This window comes from Tetrao urogallus, assembly GCF_951394365.1.
Source record: "Tetrao urogallus genome assembly, chromosome: 2".
Lineage (NCBI taxonomy): Eukaryota > Metazoa > Chordata > Aves > Galliformes > Phasianidae > Tetrao > Tetrao urogallus.
The window spans coordinates 107,534,355-107,559,272 of record NC_136814.1 but is presented as its reverse complement, the minus strand read 5'-3'; the positions used below and the strand labels follow the sequence as shown (position 1 = coordinate 107,559,272).

General features: G+C 40.6%; 1 protein-coding gene across 1 annotated transcript; it reads right to left on the bottom strand.

Moving 5' to 3' along the window:
* LOC306958824 (serotriflin-like) lies at window positions 1-23,835 on the bottom strand (the record flags this gene model as incomplete). Its single annotated transcript, XM_079550410.1, has 7 exons — window positions 1-128; window positions 932-1,020; window positions 1,674-1,768; window positions 2,386-2,531; window positions 3,027-3,117; window positions 3,927-4,151; window positions 23,764-23,835. 7 exons carry the CDS (start codon window positions 23,833-23,835, stop codon window positions 1-3), a joined length of 846 nt encoding a protein of 281 aa, XP_079406536.1.
* Window positions 23,836-24,918: the final 1,083 nt, after the last annotated feature.

Below are 24,918 nucleotides of genomic sequence, written 5' to 3'. Positions count from 1 at the left end.
TTATACAATCTGAGTGGTGCACTTACAGGTGGCAGGACACTTCGTTTTCACCATTGAATGCTTACAGCCAAACAAGCTTTTCATATTTCTGCAGTTTGGAAATGCATCTCGATGTCTGCAAGGATTGGCTGAAACAGAACAGACAAAGGCCACGAAATGTATTAATTGAAGAAAAAATAACAGTCCTACTGTGATACTTCTGAATTTTACAAAGTGCTTTTTTTTTTTTTCTTTTTTTTTTTTTTTTTTCATTTGTTTTCTTGTCTAAGCAGTCTTTGTACATTTGTTGGGGAAATATTGGCAGGCGGTTGGACTAGATGATCATGGAGCTCTTTTCTGACCTTGGTATTCTATAGTTCCGTGCTCAGCTGTTAAAATTGCTTGAGTATATAAGCATATAAGTATATAAGAATACTTAATAAGAACTGAGTATATAAGAATAAAATTGCTCATAGAAGGGGAAGCAGACAGAAAAACAGTTGAGTTGCTCCACATGGAATTCTACAACAGCCAGGGGCAGGTGGAGATCTTTATGTCCATAGGGACACACGTGAAAGCTGACAATTCAGACGTGCCCTTGGATGTAGAAGCACATCCTGACACTGTGACCGGAGCTTCCCTGCAGAGGGCAGCAGAAGACTGTCAATCTAATCGTGCACATCTTTGCAGCAACGCCGTGCACCGAATACGGTGGGTGAGGGGGTTGGAAGGGTTCTCTGGAGATCATCTGCTCACGCCCTGTCAGTAGTTACTTAACCACTGTTATGTTAGGTGGAAGTAAATTAAGGGGCGGTTCTGTGACATCTTTCCTGCCAAAGGTTGCGTGAAGGTAATAAAAGGTTAGGTATGGAGAGACACATTATAAGGGAGTGAAGTCATTGCATGAGGCAGCACAACAGTTTGTTTTAAGGAGGAAAGTACGTGCACTTACTGCAAAGCCCTCTCTCACAGTGGCCGGGACAGTCTGCACATCTGGGTCCTTTCTTGTAAGGTGCAGCCACTTGCATGATGTTATTCCCTCTGAAATGTTAAAGAAACGAACACCAGGAGATCAAAGTGCAGCTCTGAGCCACTGACAGCTTACTTTTTTTCATCACAATGAAAGACAACAACAAGTTTTGGGTAAAATGATTATTCTGTTTGAGTTTGGGCTATTTGTAGAATACCTGATTTTTGTTTTTAAACGGGAGGCATTTAGGGAAAGAAAACTACTTGGCTTTTTGCCTTTGTATAGCATTACCAGTTTAAAAAATTACGTGCTTCCTTGTTCTGCTTTTCTAATGGCTTTCCAGCACATAAGGAAATTATCTTGGCAGCAACCTTCTGACATGCAGGTGTTAGAGATTCGCTCTTCTGTGAATATTCGTTTGCTGTTGGCTTTCGCTTGTGTCTATCTTCTTTGTGTTCAGAGTTACAGGATGGCTCGTGTTTGATGCCTGACCCTTACACAGACCTTTCTGTCTTCATTCATATGCTAATATTTCCCTACTTCCAGTTTCAACATGGATAACACTAAACATGAAGTTAAAGCAACAATTCACATTAGCGTTTTTCAAAATTCCAAATGGCCAAAACAAACTGGAGGCAGCTGATCCTACACATGCTCAACAGACTGCAGGACTTTCTAAAACCATGTCTAGAACATCTCAAGAGAACCAAAAAGCAGTACGTACGGAGGACAGTAGTGGCAAACATAGAAGTAGTTGTACTGGTTCCTTGGGCAGTAGGCAACTGCACACCCAACCTGGTAGCTGTTGTACCACACTAGCTGTAGAATAAAAAACAGTGAAGTCATGTCAGAAATTGTATTTCAAATGTATTTCACACTACGTTTTAAATCAAAAGATAGATTTATTCATTTATTTATTCATTTTCACTCTCTGTTTGTTATGTTTGCAAGTTAGCTGTCAGGAGGAACAAATAGGAAAATGAATTAGTGATGTCTTCTGGTTTCCAAATGTTTTGGACACAATTTTGGGAGAATAATAGAAATTTCAACTTGAATGGCTTCATCATAGCTCTTTTCCTTTGACATTTCATTGTCCATTTGTATATATTTTAATGTTTTTTCCATTATTTACTAATAAAAAATATTGCATCGTTATCATTTATTTATTTATTTGTGTGGCTGTGTTATCATTTATGTTTTCTACAGGTCGCCTCTCTTCCGGGCAGCTCTCTTAGATATTGGTTCCATTGTCTCAGATGTAAATGAGAAAAGATTTTTTCAGTCATCTTTGGACGAGAACATAAAAGATAACAGTTTGATGGCACTGATTTTGTTTTTTTTTTTTTTCTTTTCTTGATAATAAACACCCCTCAGCAACCCTAACTGTACACGTGTGATTCTAGTGTATCACTGCAGTTCACTTCATTTCCCCATACCTGAGCGTAGTTCTTGATGTTGGCGCTCTTCGTAGTCGCTCCAAAACCGTACTTGAAATTGGCGGCCTGACTGTGCCAGACTTTGATTGCTTCAGCCCATGTTTTTGGTTGAGATGACAGCAAGATATTCTCACCACAGGTGATACCTGAAGTAGAAGTATGTCTATTTTATTACACAGGAGTGAAGAAAGTCGTAGGGTGGGAGGCATGACAGAGGGAATGGCGATTTTTTATGGCATTACCACTCTACAACCCCTGGAGTACACTTGATCCTGGCAAGGCGTGTTATTCTGATATCAGTGACCTTTCAGTCACGGATGGTTATTTGACTACAAAATGTGACACAAAAATATGTGTACTTAGTCAGACCAACACTTCTCTATCCTACTGACTTGTCTCCAGCAGGAACTGAGAGAGAATAGTTAAAGAAAGGTACAAGAACAGGGTCAGTTCATAGCTTGCCCTCTCTCTCGGGCTCCAACAGTTTGTCTTTTGGGTCTTTCTCTGACATTTTCGTGTTTAAAAATCCTCGAAAGATAAAAAGCAGATTAACGTTTATCCTTATTTCTAGTTCACATGCAGATATGCTTTCTGCAAGTCATCATTAACCCATAAGTTTAGTCCCCATGTTCTTCCCATACCATCAATAACTCTGTTCTGCACTGGGCTGATTTGCATTTCACATGTGTTTGCCCATTTCAGAGCATTTTTGGCAGCTTTCTCGTTCCACATCTGAAAGACACAAAGGAAGGAGCATTCAGGTCACAGAAAATTTGTGCAGTCCTTGAAGGAGAAGAAAAAAAGTTGTGTCTGAGTTGTTGCTGGTTATGTTTAGCAAACATAAGGCAAAAAGAATCTGTGACTCCCTGTGCTAGCCAGGTTAATACAGGTTTGACAGCAATAAATCGATGCGGTTGGGGCAAACCTGTGTTCATACCATCTCCAAACAAATGACCCTAAGCATAGGGACTTTTGCCAGGTGACTTGAGTTTTGTTAACTGCACAAATCACAGAATCATCACAGTTGGAAAAGGCCTCTAAGATGACCCAATCCAACCATTAACCCACTCCCACCATGTCCACTAACCATGTCAGTAAGTGCCACATCCACCCTTTTCTTGAATCCCTCCAGGGACAGTGACTCCACCACTGCCCTGGGCAGCCTTTGCCACAATGCATTACCACTCTTTCTGAGAAGAAATTTTTCCTAATATCCAACCTGAACCTCCCCTGACACAATTGAAGCCCATTACTTCTTATCCTATTAAATCAAGACTTGCTGGCTAAGAGAGAGTTTTCAGATAGCACCCGTGGCCTGTTCTGAGACCTTTGCAATGACTTTACAAGTGCTTACAGCATCTTAGTTTGCAAGCTTAGAGCATGAGTTCTGTAAAAACCAAGGGATATAATTTTGATTTTTTTTCATCTCAATTCCAGAGTAACTTTCCTGTCCTCTCTATTCACTGAGTGTGGAGTGTTTAGAAGGATACAACATTCTGCTAATCATCTTGAAAGCAGCTTATTAGCTATCCATCACTTACCATCTTCAGCATGTTCCTAGCTGTTGGAACTACAGATCTTCGTATTTCATTGTGTTCCTCAAGGATCATCTGCTTGTTTTTGAGAGCAACAAGATCTTGTTGAACCACTTTTTTGTTTTTTATCCGATTACCATTGTATTTCGGTGGGTTTTGGTAACGGGGTTTCCCTCGTGGGTATCCAATGTTAAAAGGGAAGTTCAGGTTCACTCGGTTGCCAGGAAGCACCTGGAAAACAATAGCAATGATGGTTCTAGTTCTCTGATTTTTTATAAACAAGACTGATTGAGAACTTGGAAATTCTTAGCTTTCCTTTATCGATTCTTCTATTCTTCTATGTGCTTTTTTTTTTTTTTTCCTCTCTCGTCCTTCGTTTAAACTGCACTTTTCATAAGAAGACATGACCCTAAATGAATATAGAAGATAGTAATTCTAACTTCAGATGTCTCCACATCAAATGTGGAGAACGCTTGGCTCTGGAACCAAATGTCATGACTTACTTTAGCCTCTTGTATGCACTAAAAAAGTCCCTGGCTCTTATCACTTTCAAGCTTTGGAAGTATGTGAAGGTGAATCAGATTTTAGGGTATTTTGCAGACCATCTTCTGAAATACTTGCGATCATTTGAAATACCCTGGGAGTCTCAGATTTTCTTCCAAAAGGTACAGCTCTCTGTAAAGCCTGTAATGCATCTTTTGAATGTCTCAGATACCCTAGAAAGTGTCAAACCAGTAGTTCCACTGGAAGAGACCTACAACAATCATCTAGTCCAACTTCAGGGTTAACCAGAAATTGAAGGATAACATTGAGGATGTTATTCAAATGCCTCTGGAACACTGACACAGGGCATGGGGCATCAACCACCTCATTAGGAAACCTACTCCAGGACTGTTAACCCTCACAGTAAAGAAATGGATCCTAATGAAAGATGTGAACATCTTTCCTGGAAGACCTATTTCCTTTTCTTTTTTTTTTTTTTTCTCCTTATTAAGTGGATCTTGATAAATAGCTCACATCCAAATGTCTATGCAGTGGATATCTACACCTTAAAATATTAACTCTCTTGGAGAAACAACTGCATTTCTGACACTGAGATTAATTATTTTAAAATATTATCAGTTCATCTATTTCGTTTGGAATAAGTAGTTTTAGAATTATTCTTGCAAAAAGGAGAATATTTAGATAGACAGAAGAAACATTTTAATACAAAAACCTCAGGAAAACAAGAATTCATCTTTATTGTGGAAACAGAGATCTTTATATGTTATAATATGTGCTAACAATAATTTCAACTCTGTATTGTAAAGTTCTAGAGATCACTCAACCACATCAGCTATCTACACAATGTGTTTAGATAACTATTTTGCTTAGGTCATAGAATCACAGAATAAAAGAATCACAAGGTTAGAAAGGACCAAGGGTCATCGAGTTCAATTGTCCTCCCATCACCATTGCTACCACTAGCACTAAACCAGATCTCACAGCTCCTCATCAAGATGCCTCTTGAACACTGCCAGGGATGGTGACTCCACCACCTCCCTGTGCAGCCATTGCAGTGCCTGACCACTCTCTGAGAGAAAAAGCACTGCATGGGGTTGTTGTGCCCAAAGTGCAGGACCCGGCACTTGGCCTTGTTGAACCTCATCCCATTCACCTCAGCCCAGCGGTCCAGCTTATCCAGATCCCTCTGAAGGGCCTCCCTACCCTCAGGCAGATCCACACCACCTCCCAACTTGGTGTCATCTGCAAACTTGCTGAGGGTGCACTCAATGCCCTCATCTAGGTCATCAATAACGATATTAAACAAGATGGGATCCAGTACCAACCCCTGGGGGACACCACTTGTAAGGGGTCACCAGCTGGACTCCACTCCATTAACCACTACCCACTGGGCATGGCTCTCTAGCCAGCTCCTTACCCAAAGAAGGGTAGATCTGTCCAGGCTAGAGCAGTCAGTTTCCCCAGGAGAATACGGTGAGAGACCGTGTCAAAGGCTTTGCTGAAGTCTAGGTAGACTACATCAACTGCCTTTCCCTCATCTGGGAATGACTGGAGTCACATCAGCAAGCCTCCAATCCTCTGGGACCTCTCCAGACAATGCTGATTGATGGCTGAGAGCGGCTCGGCAATCAGCCCTGCCAGCTCCCTCAGCACCCTAGGATGGAGCCTGTCTGGTTCCATGGACTTGTAACAGCCCAAATGGAGAAGTAGCTCTCTAACTGTCTCCACCTGAATCACCAGGGGTGTATTCTGCATAGCATCCCAGACTTCCAGATCAGGGCACAAAGCGCCCTGAGGATAACTGATCTGCCTATTAAAGGCAGATGTAAAGAAGGCGTTGAGGGCCTCAGCCTTCTCCTTGTCCTCAATGGTCACATTCCCCACTGCATCAAGTAAAGATGGAAATTCTCCTTGGTTCTTCTCTTACTGTTAATATATTTGTAAAATATATAACTTGTTCTCTTTTACTGCAGTGGCCAATCTGAGTTCATTTCTGAGTTCACCAATTCTGAGCTTTTGCCTTTCTAATTTCCTCCCTGCATATCTTACTTACTTCTTTGTAGTCTCCCCAAGTAGCCTGTCCCTTTTTGTGGAGGACTCTTTTTCTCCCAAAGTCTCAACAAGAATTCCTGGTTCATCCACTCTGGTTTTCTCCCCCTGCAGCTCTCCTTAGGGCATTCAGGGACACCCTGTTCTGGTGCCTTTAAGATTTCCATCTCAGCATGCAGGCTTTCTGGAACCCTGGACCCTTCAGGACACACGGGACCCCTAAAACAAGTGTCCTGAGCAGGTCAAAGTCCACCCTTTGGAAGTTCAAGATAGCAGTTTTGCTAGTCACCCTTCTGACATCTCCAACAGTAGATGACTCTATAATTCTGTCTTGGCCATTCTGCCCTAGACAGTCCCCAACCTTCACATCTCCCACCAGTCCTTCACTGTTAGTCAAGAGCAGGTCCACCAGGGCACCACTCCTGGTAGGCTCTCCTACCAGCTGCATAAGGAAGCTATCTTCTACACACTCTAGAAACCTCTTGGATTGCTTCCTCTGCACTGTATTATGTTTCCAACATATATCAGGGAAGTTGAAGTCTATAGGCAGTCTGTAACAGACTCCCATCAAGATGTCACCCTTACAGGCCTTCCCCTGATCCTTATCCATAGGCACTCAACTTTATCGTTCCCAACCCCAAGCTCTTCATCAAAATGCATAGCATCAAAATGCTATTTAATATAAAGAGCCACACCACCACCCTTCCTTCCTTGTTTATCCCTTCTGAAGAGCTTGTAGCCATCCATCACAGCACTCCAGTCATGGGAGTGGTCCCACCACGTTTCATAATAGCAGCTAGCTCATGGTTAGTCTGCCGACTTTAGCTGGCTTCAAAAAGCCCCCCCCAAAGAGCTTTCTGTCAGCCTTATTTTGCTTTAGATCCCTTCCCCAGTACAGGCTTACCCTTCCTGGAACCGGTCCGTTCAATAGGACAGGTCCTACCTGTCCATCAGTTTGGTGTATCAAAGCAGCCAGGCAAATGATTGCAGTGAGAGGACCCATTTCTATGGAGGAAAAGCAGGCAAAGAAACAACAAAAATCTGTTAATCTCTATTGCACAAAGTTTGTGGTGTTCTGTGGAATGTAAGCAGGATGAGAAAACATTGCAGTGTGAAGCATGGCACATCGGAGATTATTTTAGTCATTACCAAATACGGTTGCATATGCTGAGTCTGCACAAATGAGTATATGATGATGCATGGACACCACTGTCTCTTACAGAGAGATGACTTCACCTTGTATTGAGACAGAGACCACCAGTACCAGAAAGCTGTGAGTTTCTTTTCAGAGAGAGATCAAACTCCTCTTGATTTCTTTACTCAGTATATCCCAAATCTGCATTATTTCTTTATTCTTTGCCTCCTCATATATAAAAAAATAAAATTCATTAATGTGTACAGCAGGGTCATGGCAATGTTTTGCTCAAGAAAGCTTCATCCGTACTGAAAGGTGGTATTCTGGAGTGGAGCTTTGTTTCAGTGCATAAAGAGGTGCTTCTGCTTCTGTTCTGTTCCCTGTTTCTTTGTGAAGTCTGCATCATAATCATGCAATAAAATGGAGGTGTTCATTCCCATCTGAACAAATGCATTAACAAAATATTCAGATAATGCACTTGGTTATTAGTTGAAAATACTCTTTATAAAAGGAAATAGCACAGTACATACATAGCCTCTAGATCAGTCAAATTCGTGGAATATTTATTCTACATGTTAGAAGGAAAGCAAATATTAAATGTTTTATCCTATAGATGAGGGAGAATAAATTATCTCTTTCTAAAGACTGAAGATGTGGCAAGATCCTGAATGAGAGTGACTTTGAGCTTAACAAGTTGTCCTAAAACAGACCGAAGCAAAGAAGGAAAAGAGAAGCAATGGAACTGGTTGAACATTATAAAACTTAGAGCAGGACTCAGAAAAAATCCACAATGTGAGCATTACAGGTCATTGGTAGAGATCTAGCAAATCCTAGCTGCCAAGAAAACTATTGGTACAGCTGTTAAAACCATGAATATAGGGTGACAATATAAAAAATCCACCATTCAATCTGTGCTGGGTGATAACTATAATAAATGTGTTGATGTTAGGTGAGCAGAAGAAGTGAAGAAAGGCTGCAGAGGGCTTTTAGTTCTGGTAAGACCTGAAAGATGTGTCCACATTTCAAAGAATTAATTGCAGGTTAATGGGTCCTGGAAAAACACTTAATTCTCCTTTCAGTTAGTTAGGAACTAGAATGACAACTTGGAAGAGACAGCATTTACAATGTTATTAATAGCCTGTTTATTGTTTAATATCTGAAACTGTCTGAATTTGTGATGTGGTTTCCCTCTCATTTATGCTGGGTGTATAGTATTGAAGGCAGTGGATTTACTTGCTATTTAGTCCTCCATGGTGAGTCTGATCTACACATGCAGTGTCAGAAATTTCTTTTTATTATAGGAAAAATAATGAAGAATAATGACAGCTGTACAAAAAGCATGTTAGTTTTCTTCCCAGATGCTTTGATAAAACTCTTGCTTTTATACAAGGCACATCAAATTTCATCTTCAAGAGCAGCACTCAGGTCTCTAATGAGGCACAAACAGGTCCATTTTTAATCCTTGTTTGCAGTTCAATCTCTAAGCAAAATTCGGCCCTGGACAGTCAGTCTGGGAAAGACTGACTGGAAGACTGGAATACATGAAGTCATTCTTTGTGTGTGAGACCACTTCATGTTCACATTTTATGACTAATCCACATCAGTTTAAAACATAGGAAAGACATTCCACTGGCACTGGACCTCACTCAATCACAGCACATAAATGTACCTTGTGATTTTTACATCTATCTGAGAGATCTTACTGCTAATATTCACAGGAAATGTATGAACAAACATAAGGTGTGGGTCACTATATCAGAAAATGGCAATCAAGCCACTGTTAGAACAAGAGAACCTTTTATGAATTTTGCTCGACTATACAGAGCTTCATTCTACCTGTGGGGAAACTATGCCAAAAAAGAAAAGGGACAACACAATTACCTTTTCATTTACATGTGACATCACAGGTAGAAGAGGTCTGAGTTCAGACTAATAGCTGCACAGACTGTTGGGTTACTCTGCTGTATTTTTTGCTGCGTGTATCCACTCCCAAATGGATAACAATAAAAATGGCACCCCAGCAGTGCCATGTAGATATGAGTTTGAATCCAACGGGCTCCATAGTTACATTGTGATGGCCCTGTGATTAGGCTAAGAAACCTTATGAGGTTGATTCAGCCTATGAAAATACCCAGAGAACAAGGTCTAGTAACTGAACATTCCTGATGGTAGATAGGTTGCAGAGAGATTGATCATGTATTTCAGTACTGTACTCTGTCACATGATACAAATCAGTAACGCAACCTATCACACTACAGACTTCATGCCGTTCAGGTATTTGCGTTCTCAGGCTTGCATAGGATAAAAGTCAGTTGCATGAAGTAGAGACAGGGCTCTCACTCATGTTAATGAAGAGTAAATCCTAAACCTGAGGGATATTTTTGTCTGCTGAGTTGTTGTCTGACTCTTCCTCCAGTTACACAAAGGAAGAGGATCTTTCTGTAACTCCAACAACAGGAAACACAAAACATGTCTAGATTCAGAATTAAAGCAGATTAAAATACTGCTGCACTTCTTCAATTGTCAGATGTCAACCAAATCATAGAATCACAGAACGGCCTGGGTTGCAAAGGCCCACAGCGCTCCTCCAGTCCCAACCCCTGCTGTGTGCAGGTCGCCAACCAGCAGCCCAGGCTGCCCAGAGCCACATCCAGCCTGGCCTTGAATGCCTGCAGGGATGGGGCATCCACAGCCTCCTTGGGCAACCTGTGCCAGTGCCTCACCACCCTCTGGGGGAAAAACTTCCTCCTCATATCCAACCTAAACCTCCCCTGTCTCAGCATAAGACCATTCCCTCTTTTCCTATCAACCTCATAAAGATTCCTTGGAATAAATTTATTTGGCATTTTTTTCAAAGTTAGAAGATGACCATTCCCACATATTGTTACCCTCCTGTGTCAATAGTATTCAATCAGGTAAATCATATAAAGTTTACAAAAAGACAGATCACAGCAACATGCTTTTAGGTAGCTCTGTTTGAAACCTCTCTTCATTTAATGCAGCTTTGATCAAATTAACTTTGATCAAATTGTAAATAAATACAAATGTATTCTGTAACAAAATTTTCATTCTGCATTAAGAAGACACAATCAGCTTACTGTGTACTAGAATATATAAAAGATATTTTAAAATGGCGTATACCTGAAAGTTTGGGCAAGTACTTGACATCTCGAGATGGCAACATTTTGAAGGCACACCAAAGAAGCACAGAATTGAAGGGACTCAAGAGATCACTGAGTCCAACCCCTCTGCTAAAGCAGTTCCCTACATTAGATTGCACAGGTCAGCGTCCAGATGAGTCTTGAGTATCTCCATAGAAGGAGATTCTACCACCTCTCTGGGCTGCCTGTGCCAGTGCTTTGCCATTCTGACAATCAAGAAGTTCTGCCTTGAAGAAATATCAGATGTACTGGTATTTCCCCATACTCCAGAGAAATAAATTTTAAATAGCAGTCATTAAATAGAAATGTATTTCTTGTTATTGACCACAGTTCAGTGCAAAATGGGTTAATTTATCTGAAGAGCACCTTTTGAACTAAAAGACCATGATTTAGACTTCACTTCAGAGATTTCTCACCCAGACAGGTGGAAGCTGTGCTTTCAAAGCAGAAAATATAATTCATTTTTTTAAAACTCTGCCTCTGTGATAAATACAAGGAGACATTTTCTTTTAATTACCAGGTCTGGTAAAACTTAGCTATTAACTACACTAGCCTTCGTAACACAATGCCCAACTAATGCTGACCACGTAACTGTGGATAACAATTTCTAATACTGAAATTGAATTCTTTGTACATTACCTTTTTCTGGAGATACTTCTGTTGCTTGGGAAGAGTGGTGGAAGTTAGAGGCTCTCCTCACGCTAGGGTTGTATATATATACCCATTCCCTTTCTTTGTCAATATTTATTACAGATAAATGACATCACCTTTGGGGCTGCACATTTTAGAAGAAATAACTTTTCTTAAGGAACAGGCGACTGCAAATAAACCAATCCAACTGCATTGTTCTTCTTTCTGTCTTTTTATTTTTATTTTTCTCATCTCCGGGGCAGGAAAAGAGAAGATAAAGGGCCTGTTCTTTTGCAACACAAAAACCCCTGTAGACTGATAAACAGACTGATGTGTTCACAAAACCAAAGCTCAACTTTAGGGATGCTGCTTTGCAATTCTCTGTTCTGATGCTGGCAAAAGGATGCCATAAATATTTTGAGGTAGAGACATAAGTCACATAAGACAATCACTTAGAGGCTATGCACAGAAAGATCAACACACTGGGAAAAGGTGATATTTTCGTTAGGTAGCTTCTGAACGTTAGTTTAATATATAAAATATATATAGCTTTAGTTCACCAAGGCCAACGGGCTGTGGCACAAGGAATTACTTATAGGCACCATAAAGACTGTGATTCCACGTATTGCTGAGAGTAACCTACTTGCAAAACAGGTGTGTACCTCTTCCCCCTTGCTTTGAAGAGATGTTTGGATGCATAGCTTGTGCTTGATTTTCGTTTTCCTTCAGGGTAGCATTACTTAAATCACCCTTTGTATCATCTTTTTTTTCCACTGGCTTTAATGAAGTATTATCACTGTGTCAACTTTGACAGCTCCTCAATTCTCATCTCTGCTCTGTTGAAATGCAACTTGCCTTGCTTCCTTCTATGGTGCCTGCTGGCTTTTAGAAGTCATAAAGCATCTCCTCATTCTGCACATGTAGTTCCCTTCCTCATCCTTGCCTTTACTTCAGTGCCTCCTCACTGAGCAACATTCTGGTTGATGCTCAGCTGAGTTTACTGTTCATAGTACAACTGAATTCTGTTTCCTTATTTCCTATTTTCTACAGAACTTCTGAAGTTGTTGATATTGCCAGCATTTTAATATTGGATTATAGCTCCTTTGCAACACAGTTGCTTTTGTTCTTTTTTTTGTATAATGGGAAGTCATTAGCTCTCCTACATCCTTCAGTGTTCTCATAGAAGGGCAAGGGTGTTTTATCTCTGTGAAAGCTTTTCTTGTGGTAACTTTGATGAGATTACAGTTACTGTAAGAAGCCCAGTAAACTACCCAGTAAACTACTAAGATTGCATCTCTCTATTGACTGTAAGGAGAGGCAGAATCTAGCAGTTCCACCTACTCAGTGTCTTGGGTGATTGTTTTGCCTTTTTCCCTTCTACCATATAGAAAATATTTATCTAAGCCTGACTGAAAGATTTAAAGTGAAAACACACATTTCCCTCTGAATCACTCCATCCAGTACACCCAGTAATTTTCATTAAATTGCTACAGTCACCTGAGCTTTATTTGTGTTGTTAAAATTAAATAATATTTTGCAACTATTTCTTTAAAATGCACCACACCTGTTTAAATAATCAAATTCATTTATCTTACAAAGAATATCTTTCAGATATGTTACAAATCATAGTCAATGGGTAAAAGAATTGGGAAGAAAACAGAGATTAATAAAACTGACATCCTGGTCAAAGGTACTGAGAGCAATTCAGCATACCAACTCTCTCTTACTTAAGTGGACTACCTGAAAGGGTGGAGTAATTTAATTAAAAAAAAATGAAGAAAATAAAAAAGGATTGATTTCACAGTTTTCTACAAATGTACTCTTCACTGGGTAAGGAGCTGGCTGGAAGGCTGGGCCCAGAGGATGGTGGTGAATGGAGTTACATGCAGTTGGCAACTGGTCATGAGTGGTGTTCCACAGGAGTGAGAACTGGGGTCTGTCCTGCTTAATATCTTTAGTGAGGTGGGGGTCTGCCTCCGCTCCCACATAGCAGCAATAGGATGAGAAGTGATGGCCTCAAGTTGTGCCAGGGGAGGGTCAGTTGGATATTAGGAGGAATTTCTTCTCCAAAGGAGTGCTAATGCATTGGCACAGGCTGTGCAGGGAGGTGGTGGAGTCATCATCCCTGGACGTGTTCATGAAACAGGTAGATGTGGCACTGAGAGACATGGATAGTGGGCATGGTGGGGATGGGTTGATGGTTGGACTGGATGGTCTTAGAGGTCTTCACAACTTTAATGATTCCGTGATTTTATGTATGTATTTTAAAAGTAGATAGATCTATGGAAAAATCTATGGAAAGTTATTTTAAAATATAAACAAATTCATCTGGAGAGATTTGACTGTGGAAATTCTTCCAGCCCTTAAGTAAATATGAACTATGAGAATCTGATCTGAGGACAAGGGAAGGCAAAATTCCAGTTTCTTCATATTTTCAGTCCCCCTGAATTTAATGGCAGCAGAATCTTTGAAGGTCATTGGATTACAGATTTGGAGATGCTGAGCATGGACAACTTGCATGTTGAAAATTCTGACAACAGCACAATTCTAATATGCATAAAAACAATAATGTTGCAACGATCTGGAGGAGTTGTGTATTCAGTTAGCATTGAGAGCAGGTGCAACAACTCTACCCTTCCTATAGGAACACTTGCTATTATGCCTTAGGAGAGCAAAGACATTCTCCATGGCTTTTTTTTACCATTTTCAGTCCAAGTAGATGTACCAGTTAGATCAGTGCCCACTACGGTACAACTGCTGTCTTTCATGGCTGAAATGTGCTTTCCCTTTAAAAACAAAACATTTCAGGCACTATTGACTATAGGTGATTTTTCAGGTCCACTGCCAGAAGCAGACCCGCAGCATGACTTCTCATCACAGCTCACCTTCAGCTTACGTAGCTAATGACTTCAGCTGTAGATATCTTTGTCTGAAACAGGCTATACAAACAACTAGCATTTCACATGAATGCATTTTTTGTTTGCTACAGGCATTTGCTTGGAAAAGGTGTTTCTTTAACATGTCAGTACTGATGGTAATATGGGGCCTTTTGCCATGAATTCTTTAAAAATGTTCTAGCCTTAATCATAGAATCATGGAATGGCTTGAGTTGGAAGAAACTCAAGATCATCTAGTCCCAACCTCCCTCCCATGGGTAGTCTTGCCAACCATTAGACCAAACTGCCCAGGAATCCATGAAACCTGGTCTTGAATGTCTCCAGGGATGGGGTACCCACCCTTTTCTGGGCAGCTCATTCCATTGCCTCACCACCATCCGAGTGAAGAATTTTTCCTAACATCTAACCTCAACCTCCCCACTTTCAGTTTAAATCCATTCCCTCTTGTCCTATCACTACCTACCTGTGTAAAAAGTCAATCCTCCATTTTACTCATAACCATTTTGATCTTCTCCTACACTTGATGCATTGCATAGCAGGAGGATTGGTCTTTGCATAACATTGTCCAATTGACAAAAACTGTTTAACTTATGAAGACTGAAAAGCATGCTAAAATGTGGAAGAAAACAAGGAAATCTGATTCACAAATAGTGAGTCCTACATGGTCTGTTGCATTGGACTGGTCACAATAAGCACACTGGAAATGTTCAGAGCAATGAAAAAATTTATTAAAGATGCCTCATCTGAAGTGACAGTACACCACGATGAGGAGTCATTTGGAAATGCTACTGCTGATTAATGACAATATTAATTGTAATAATGATTGAATTAACTGCATCTGGCCATGGACAAACTTGTTTGTGCAGCAGCTTTTCACCTTGTTTGTAACAGCAGAGAGGTTTTAACACCATGAAGAGGGAAGGTGCTTGATAAAGGCTGGATTGAACTCATGTTACCACGGGATGCATTACACACCCTGGCAAGTTGAGAGGGCTTTCTGCACACCTTGCTGAAACGGGGCCATTCCACAGTCTGACGAGCAGAAATCATAGGCATAGATGGAAAAGAGGGAAGTGGGAGTATTTAACTGCATGAAAAAGGCCCTGATAAAAAGAAAAAAAATAAGCACTGTAATGGAAGCTATAGAGTTCTGGTTTCTACATCCTGTAATACCTTTGCCTTTTACAGAGATAGAAAATGTACACACAGTCCAGGAAGCAGAGTCTGGAACATTGACTTTTTGAATGCTATAATGAACTGTAGAAGAATAATTGGTAAAGAAATTGCTTCTTGGCTAAAACCAATACATTTCTTTTGCAAGTTTGTGATATTGGTAAGTACCCAGTTATTCACACTAATGTCGAAGATATCTAAATACACGTGCTTACGTTAGTGCTTTTCTGTGGTCAAGGTGGGGAAAAGCAAATACAGACAATTCTTAATAAGTTAATGAGTAGATTCTTTTGAAAGAAGTCATAGAAAATAATTGTGTCTAACTAAAAGAGGGCAAGTATAATGTGGGAGTCTGCATCTGAGCTAGTTAACCCATCAGAGTGAAGGACCTCTTCAAGGCTTAGGCAGACCTAAATCTAAATGCAGTAGAATGAAACGTCCATGAAGATGTCCAAGGCACATTGCAGTGCTAAAAATGTTACACAGGACACAAGAAAGACCAGTTCCCTTCCAAAGGGCATTTGGAGCTTGGCAGGGTACTCAGGGGCACCACAACATTTTCTGGACTCCCAACTGGATTAAATGCCTTTTATGAATTTTAAGGGTTTCCTGGGAGAGCCTCATTTCATACTAAGATATGTAATTTTTGGCAAGCTTATTACATATCAGACTGTGGTCTTCACTAACCTGTATTCAGATGAAATTGCAGGTGAAAGGCAGATGAGATCAGTACCACTCAAAGTACTCATTTTCAAATGACCACAGTAACCTTTATTTTTTGGCATTTAATACCACCACTACAACCAAACATACCAATACTAGCCTTTTAATAACCAGAACTCAGCTTACCAAAATCTGTACTGTAGTTGTCTTCATCTATACTCAGTTCTCTTTGTCACTATAGAAAAGTAGTCAGTTCTAAGATGGGATGTGCATTGCTCTAAATGCCTCACCTTAAAGCAGGACACATAATTCAAGAATTAAAAACATATTTTAGTTAACTAACAATTAAAGGTATTTGGAGCAATTAGTTTGCATTACAGATATTTCAGTCCTGGAGAAGTGAATCTGATCTCCTGCTCTTCTGCAAAGGAGTGTTAAGAACTGGAGCTGTCTGTTATCTATGGATCAAACATCCCAAAATGAATCTGTACAGAGAATAAGTCACATAAAAACGTGCCCTCAGCAGCCAGAAGCTCTTTCAGAAGCACTATAAACAAATATTCATAGACTCTGTTTTTGGATGACTGATGTCTCATGAACTCTGTATCAGCAAGTTCAACTTGACCAGAAAAATCATTTTCAAAGATTTGGGCCTGATGGCCTTGCTTCACCTACCATTCCAAAATCAAGTGCATTTATTGACTATAGAGAATTTAAGGTGTCATCTTTGTACCATTTTCTGACTTTTGCAGTGTTTTTATTGGTTTAAAAACTGAAATGAATACCTTTCCATTTGGTTTCCCATACTGAGATTCTACCCCTTCATCCAGGTCACTCATGAAGGTGTGGAAAAGACTGAACCCAGCACTGACCCCTGGGGAACATCACTAGCTACAGCCTCCAACCAGATTATGCCACTGATCACAGCCCTCTGAGCAATGCCAGTCAGCCAGTTCTCAATGCACATCACTGCCCACTCATCTGTCTGAAATTCCTAAGCTTACCTATGAGAGTGCTGTTGGAGGCAACACTGAACACCGCTGAAGTCAAGGTACACAGCACCCACCGTTCTCCCTCCCCATCTACCCAATCTGTTACGACATGGAAGACAGCCAGGTCTTTGACTCTCACAAGATATGTGCCAGATGTACTATGGTCACCGAGCCATCTAATATGGTGTGAGACGCTTCTATCTGGGCATCTTCCCCACTTCCAGCAGTAAATGGGAAGAGGGAGAAGAGGGAAGAGACAGAGTGTGCAAGCCGACACAAATCCCTGTGACGTGAGGAATCAGGGCACACATCCAGGAGGGATACGTGCTTCAGCATATTCAAGCAGAGCAGGGATCCATCCAAGTTTCCTACACAGTGGGTGAAGTAATTTATTTGCACAGGGGAAGGAGATGGAAATCTAACTGTGCTGTGCACTTATCTGCATCTCTTCCTCTAAATATGCAGAATTAAGCACATTAGTCCCAGGTCACTGGGGTGATTCAGTGTGAATTACATTTTTTTTCTAATTTATTAGAGAAAATGGGAAAGGAAAGGTTATCAACAGTTATCAATAATTAAGTTCTCCCACCATGACTCTGTTTCATCTGCAGGAAAAAGCACCAAAATGTAGCAATTATTTTAAGCATCTTTCCAAGAAGAAACAAAGAAGACTTTTCCAGTCTCTGGGCCTTAATTTTAAAACTGTCTGTCATAAGCAGACTCTTCAATAAATAGGAAGGCTGCTCCAAAAGTATTGCCTCCTATTTTATTTATGTTAGCCCACATCATCAGAGGTGGATGTTGGTGGGATGGCAGTAGAGGTTGAACCTTCCCACCAGTATCCCCTTCCATGTTGTTGCCATGTGACAGATGGCAGCTGAGGAGCAGTCTGACAGAATGGCATCTGATGTGGAAATGGAAGAAAAAGGGTAGAACTGAATTCCACAACGAGGAGTGAATCACTGCACAACAGCAGTGATAGCAGCAGTGGTGGTCATCTCCACTGGTGCAGACTGTTGTGAGTGCAGCATGCAGGCTGTTGTTCACAGCTGGTGACAGTGCACAGATAATGGTGGTGACTACCTTGAAAAATAGTGTTTTGTAGCTGAGAATTTGCTCTATCCAACAGTGTTACCGTGCTCTTTGTGTTCATGGTTAGAACTTAGTTTTCAGGGAAATTAATAGGCATCATTACTTTTGAAGTGACTTGTTTGTTTCTGTGCTTCATTTAGGTTTTACAGAGTTAGGCACTGCTTTTAGCAGGTTGAGATGCTGCATGATTGCAGATCCTGAAGTCCTTTTTCAATAATTCTTGACATTCAGATTTCTCTTTGAGAATACTTTATTACACCACAAGTCTGGGCAGCTGTGGTGAGAGCTTTAAAAAATATTCACTGCAGCCTATGGGCCACCCAGCACTCTGGCTTGGATTATTATTATTATTACATTGCAGGTTGCAATTTTTTTTGTGATCATGTATTCATCTTGGTCTAGTTCTTTCTTCCTCATGAAAGGAGAATAAATAAATCCCTCTGTTCTTGTTGCTCAGTCTGTTTGCTTCTATTTTTCTTCTGAAAGTTATCAATTCCACTTGAGTAGCTGGGAAAGGTCTCCATACCATGTGTGGCCAAATGTACCCTCACCAAAGGTCCCACTGCTGGAGGGGTAATGTTGATTAAAATGGAGAAATGAAGTTAGTAGCATTATCACAGGTGTAAATTTCCAGTAGAAAAGAACTGCATGCTTCAAGTACCTGAAGGAAATAAGTCAACTTCTTGTTTACTGCATTTATACAATATTTTAAGATATCAAGCAGATTACTTAGCCTGGTGTAAGGTTAAGCTTGCACATCTCTCTTCTAAAAATTTGCACTAGGAATTTCCACAAAGTGCAGTACAGGTTTTACATTCTGAGTAATTTCTGCACTAATATTTACAGAGCAATATATGAGAAACCTCTTTGGAATGTCAATATGACAACTTATGACTTATAATAGTGAGAAGAATGAAATAACTAACTTATAGGTCTTATTAATAAGACGGTGGCTAATGCACCCCAGAATAAAACGTGTTTTTTTTTTTTTTTAAATCCATTCTAAAACTTTAGGTTGTTTCCTGCCATGTTGTGTTCTGGCTTGTAATCATCCAGTTGCATTTATCATAGCATCATAGAATCATAGAATCATAGAATCACAGAATCACAGAATCATAGAATCATAGAATGGCCTGGGTTGCAAAGGCCCACAACGCCCATCCAGTTCCAACCCCTGCTGTGTGCAGGTCGCCAACCAGCAGCCCAGGCTGCCCAGAGCCACATCCAGCCTGGCCTTGAATGCCTCCATAGAGGGGGGTTTAATGTCCTTTGTTATTCTTCTGCTTTATCTTCTATCATCCCAGACAGCATTTCCAATTTATTAGGCTCTTTTTAAATTCCAATCCCATCCTCTACACAGTGTGGAACATAAACCAGCTTGGTGCCAGTGAAATTTTTAATAATTGGACTTCCTATTCAACTGTGCAAGTAAACAGTGAAAACAGTGATTGCCTCCTGCAACAGGGGAGCCCTCAGGGCCCTTACCTGGTACGAATTCTTCACATCAGTGTGAGATGCGAATTGAAACATTCCAAATTCCAGCTAAGTGTGTCTTCTCTTCACAGGCATTTAATCCAAAGTGCATTTTCTTTGTTCATATATGACAACATATAGGACAATGTCAGAAGTCTTATAAAGATGAAATGTGTCTTGTCTGTCACTTTCAGTTTACTCATCTTGCCAATTATCCATCTGTTAGCTGACAGCTGATACACCCCTCTTGGACTGGAAACATGAGATGTACCTGCTACAAACTAATTAAGATGTTTATTGATTAGTGAAGATAACTTGAGGTAATAAGCAAAGCAACAAGTAATCAAAATCAGTAATCCTACTAACCAATAAAATGTACTACAATTAACCAGTCATCAAGCTAGTAATATTAATTGGCTGTTACATAACTATGCAAGTGATTATTCACAGCTGTGGAACTGTTAATTATGGATCCTAAATCTAATGAGTCAGTTGGAGCAACTGTTAAATTACAGTCCTTTCGATATTGAGATGCAAGGACAAGGGGGAATGGTTTTAAAGTGAGACAGGGGAGGTTTAGGTTGGATATGAGGAGGAAGTTTTTCCCCCAGAGGGTGGTGAGGCACTGGCACAGGTTGCCCAAGGAGGCTGTGGATGCCCCATCCCTGCAGGCATTCAAGGCCAGGCTAAATGTGGCTCTGGGCAGCCTGGGCTGCTGGTTGGCGACCTGCACAGAGCAGGGGTTGGAACTGGAGGAGCATTGTGTTTTTTTTTCAACCCAGGCTAGTCTATGATTCTATGATTCTATGCAATGCTATTCCCACTGCACCAAGGCTTCCAGGTGTTGGCCTGGTACAGAATGCAGTGAGCTGCCCAAAGGGCTTCTCTGCTGTCCTTGTGGACTCAGGTCCACTGTTTAGTGTGACCTAGGTCTGTAGATGTCTATTCTCTTACTGCTATAAGATTTATCTACAGCCCCTCTTTGATTTTATTTTTATTTTCCATTCTTCTAAGTTCGGGACAATCTTTCTGTTGTTTTGTATTTTTCCCCCTCAGGCTACTCTCAAAAACCAGTTCTTTCCAACTACAAGTTTTCACTGACTCTAGTTTTTTACTGTTCCATTTCTGACCTAATTCTGGTCCTAAATGTCTTTCCTGATAAGGTAGGTATGAGTGCCATTACAACTCCTAACATCTCTAGCTTTGTCCAGTTCTTACTGGTTGTACTTTACCATATACAGTCACTGAACATAATTATTTTGCTTTAGCATTGTTTCTTCTGCATAACTCAAGTTGAACACGAGCAGGATTTTATCTTGTGTGTAGGTTTGCTGCATACCACAGCAGCAGGGTAACTGTTTTTTTACTCTTCTACTCTGTGCACTTGTGGTTCTCTTTTAAGGACTTAGCTACTGTGAGGCCTCACCATCTGACAGGTCCTCTTGATGTCTGGCTGGAACTTCAACATGTGGAATGTGTTTTGTTCTCAAGAAAGCTTTTATGGCCTTATATACTTTCCCCCAAAAAATTTTGATCTGGGATTTTCCTTTATATTGAAACAGACTGACATAGTCCAAATTTACGATGATTCAAATGCTCCTTCTTTTCCCTTCTTAGGTTGGAGTTCTATATTCGTTCTTCCCAAAAGTTCTAAATCACCTTTGCAGTGGGGTGATTATCTCCATGAGTTTGGTCATTCATGCTTCAAAAATTTCTTTGATTAGTGCCGTGAGTATTGGTGGTGATTTTCTTCAAACTTAAGTACCCCTTTGCCATCTCACTGCCATCTTTAATTTGTCCCAACTTCTGTTGAAAGAAGGACAGCCTACAAGGAAATTTACTGCATTTCTCCTAGGTCATTGATAAAGAGGTTGGAGGTCCCAAGATGGATGCCTGGAGGACACCACTTGTCACTGGCCTCCACCTGGACGTAGAACCACAACACTGTGGCTGCAACCATCCAAACAATTCCTTATCCACTGAGTGGTGCACCCTTCAAACCTGTACCTTTACAATTTAGAAACAAGAATGTTATGTGGGACTGCATCTAAGGCCTTGCAGCAATCCAAGCAGATTATATCAGTTGCCCTTCCTCTGTCTACTGATGAAGTCACTCACCTTATAAGGCCACCATATTGGTGCAGTATGGCTTTGTTCAGCCATGCTAGTTTCCTGCCTACTTTGCTTTATTTCTTATACTAGGGGATGGAAAGTTCTTGGGCTTTCAGGAGAGAGTTATGTTTGTCTTGCTTGTCCTTTGCTTTTCAAAGAGCAAATGCTTTGGATCAGTGAAGTACCACTCCCATGGACTTAGAAAGTGTTTACCAGGAAACATTCTGTTTGTCATAGCAATTTTTCTTTTACATTCTCCATTGTACAACTAGAGCACTTGTTTCTCTAGAACACTTTTAGTGCCAAAAATTAAATTGCAAACTCTCTTCAGCTTATCAAATAAACAGTTAATGTATATTTACCTTAAAATCACGTCACCATCTGAAAGCCTAATTTTAAGAGTAAACTATGGCCGCTTTTCTCAAATTCTCTTCCGAAATCTTTCTTTATCTTTTAACCCTTACTTCTGTCAAAGGTGAAAACTGTTCAAGCAGGAGATACATAACTTTAAATCATCAAATAATTATTTATTGCTTGGTATGACTTTTATTGCATGCAGTGGAGGCTAGGATTCAGCAAGCTTTTGGACTACCAGTAGTCCTATGACCCTGCAGAGTGTGCTGGTGGAGCAGATATGGGGGAGGTGAGCTGGTATATGGGGCTTCTTGGAGTGAATCCTCAGTGGTTTTGAGATGTCAATTTCCAGCACTTCTGTGAACACCGATGGCTCTTATGACTCACCAAAAAGGTTCAGTGATTCCCTGCTAGTTTTTGGACTGCCCTTTTTTTTTTTTTTTTTTTTTTCTGTCCAATTTATTTCTATGATGCATTTCCATGTAGGTGTGTTTCCTTCTTGAATACTTGAGCCGCTGCTCAATTGCTGTATCTCAACTCTCTCTCAGTTTATACTTTGCTGTCTTTCTGAAGACTTTCCCTCTGCTTTCTCCCAGAAGTGGCAGATGTATGCACTTGGGCCATCTCAGAGTGATGCCAAGGATCTCAGAAAGGCCGGCAGCTGTATGCTGAAACATGTCTGGGTAAAGCTGGCAGCTGGGATTGCAGAGCTAGAGGACTGTATTCATTCTGAGTATAAAATTCAAAGCTCAAACTGTTTTCATGTAGATTTGTATTCATACTTCTCTGTTGCAAGTCTGCTGAGCTTGCTGGCTCAGTTATATCCATCGGTGATAAGCTTAACAGGTGAATGATGCTTTACGCACTGTTTTTCTCTTCCTACCACCTTCACATTTGCAATGGGTGTAGCTGATCAGTTAGCTGGTCAGTTATTAGACAAAATCTCCCATGAAGTGAAAGAGGAGGCTAATTTGGTAAAGCTGGATATCCAGAAGGGTTAGGTGAGCTGTTTGATGCAGTATCTGCCCTGTGGTCTCCTAAACGTTGTTTTAATGTCTTTTGTCTTTCCCCTGGTCTGTTCAGTGGAGCATTCATTTCCTAGACATGGTCATGGGCAACCTGCTTGTGAACCTGAGCAAAATTAGCTCCAGAGGTCCCTTCCACCCTCAACCATTCAGTGATTTTGTGAAACCAGAGGGGTTATTTGCACCGTCTGTATCTAACACACACTGAGTCATCCTAGATTTCTTCTACGGAGAGAGGCTGCTCACCAGTGCATCATGGAGCATCGTATACAGAGCTCCTTCCTTGATAGAGCACCCTGCCCAAAAGTGTAACCAGCTGTTCCAGCTGGCTCTGTGGTGGACTCCCCTAGAAAGACTTAGTGGACTGCTTTCACTCTAAGCAGAGATTTTGCATGGATCATTCATAGTACCATGGGTGGAATGTTACCTCCAGGTAATAAAGTGAAACCCAGAATTCACTTCTTAGGTTGGAGCAGAGGCCATCAAATGCAGTGCTGAGTGTTCCCATTGCAAAAGCAGATTCAGGTGCTAATTTTCCCAAGAGCATAGTACGATGTTGTCCTCTAATGGAGAGCAGCCATACCTTGAAGAGCAGGATTGCTGAAATGCTCTCTGCACACACAGTCCTGTTCCCTGAGCCCATATGGATGGCCATCCTGGGAACAAGCCAAGTAGGTGTCATTACAGAAGTAACCCCACTTCTTTGCAAGCCCAAACATAGAATCACCAAGGCTGGAAAAGACCTCCAAGATCATCCAGCCCAACTGTCCACTTACCATCGATATTTCCCCTGAACCACGTCCCTCAGTACAACATCTAAATGTTTCTTGAACACCTCCAGGAATGGTGACTCTGCCACCTCCATGGGCAGCACATTTCAGTGCCCGACTGCTCTTTTGGAGAAAAAAATTTTTGTAATATCCAACCTGAAGTGCCCTGTATTTTTTTCTTGTTTATGATTCTTTTCCTTTTTCCCTTAAGGCCGATAAACAAATGGTGAGGAATGAAGAGTAGTTTACACTTCACTTTCAAAATACTTGCTTAGATCAAGAACAGAACTGGAAGGAACTTTTCAAAGTCCATATGCAAAATGCACAAACCAGAGGTATTTGCCTGAGATGGTTTTGTGTATATTGAATTTATCCTGTGAAGAAGTGGCTCTGAGAACCAGCTGAATATAACAACCTGCTCCACCTGCCCAGCCTGACACTAAGAAACAATGGAACGACTTTAAACACATTGCCATGCATTAAATAACAAACAACATGGCACCAGGCATCCATTCATTACCACATGATCAACTGTATGATCTTTTCTATGTCACTCTTTATCTACACAATCTTATATAAATATGAGGATATGATGTTTAAGATTGTTACTGCAAAGGTGAAATTAAAAAAAGAATTGGGGGAGATGTCAGAATGGAAGTCTCTGCCTGAGGTGAGGCTCAGTGCCAGAAGAAAAAGTGCTATCACAATGTATTTGTGTTTGTTTTTTTTAATAACTGATAGAACACTGCTTTCATTTATTGAAGTTGAGTGAGTATCACTAGTATTACACTGTGTTTGCTGATAATACACAGTTATCTTATTCTATACAAACAGTAGCTGTTTTATAGCTGGGTTGTAATCATCATGAAAACCCTTGACTCATTTCTTCTGAATTTTCTTACCTGTTATTTTAAACATCTAACATTTTAAACATTCTAAAAGTTGCACTGAACGTATACTGCCTGCAG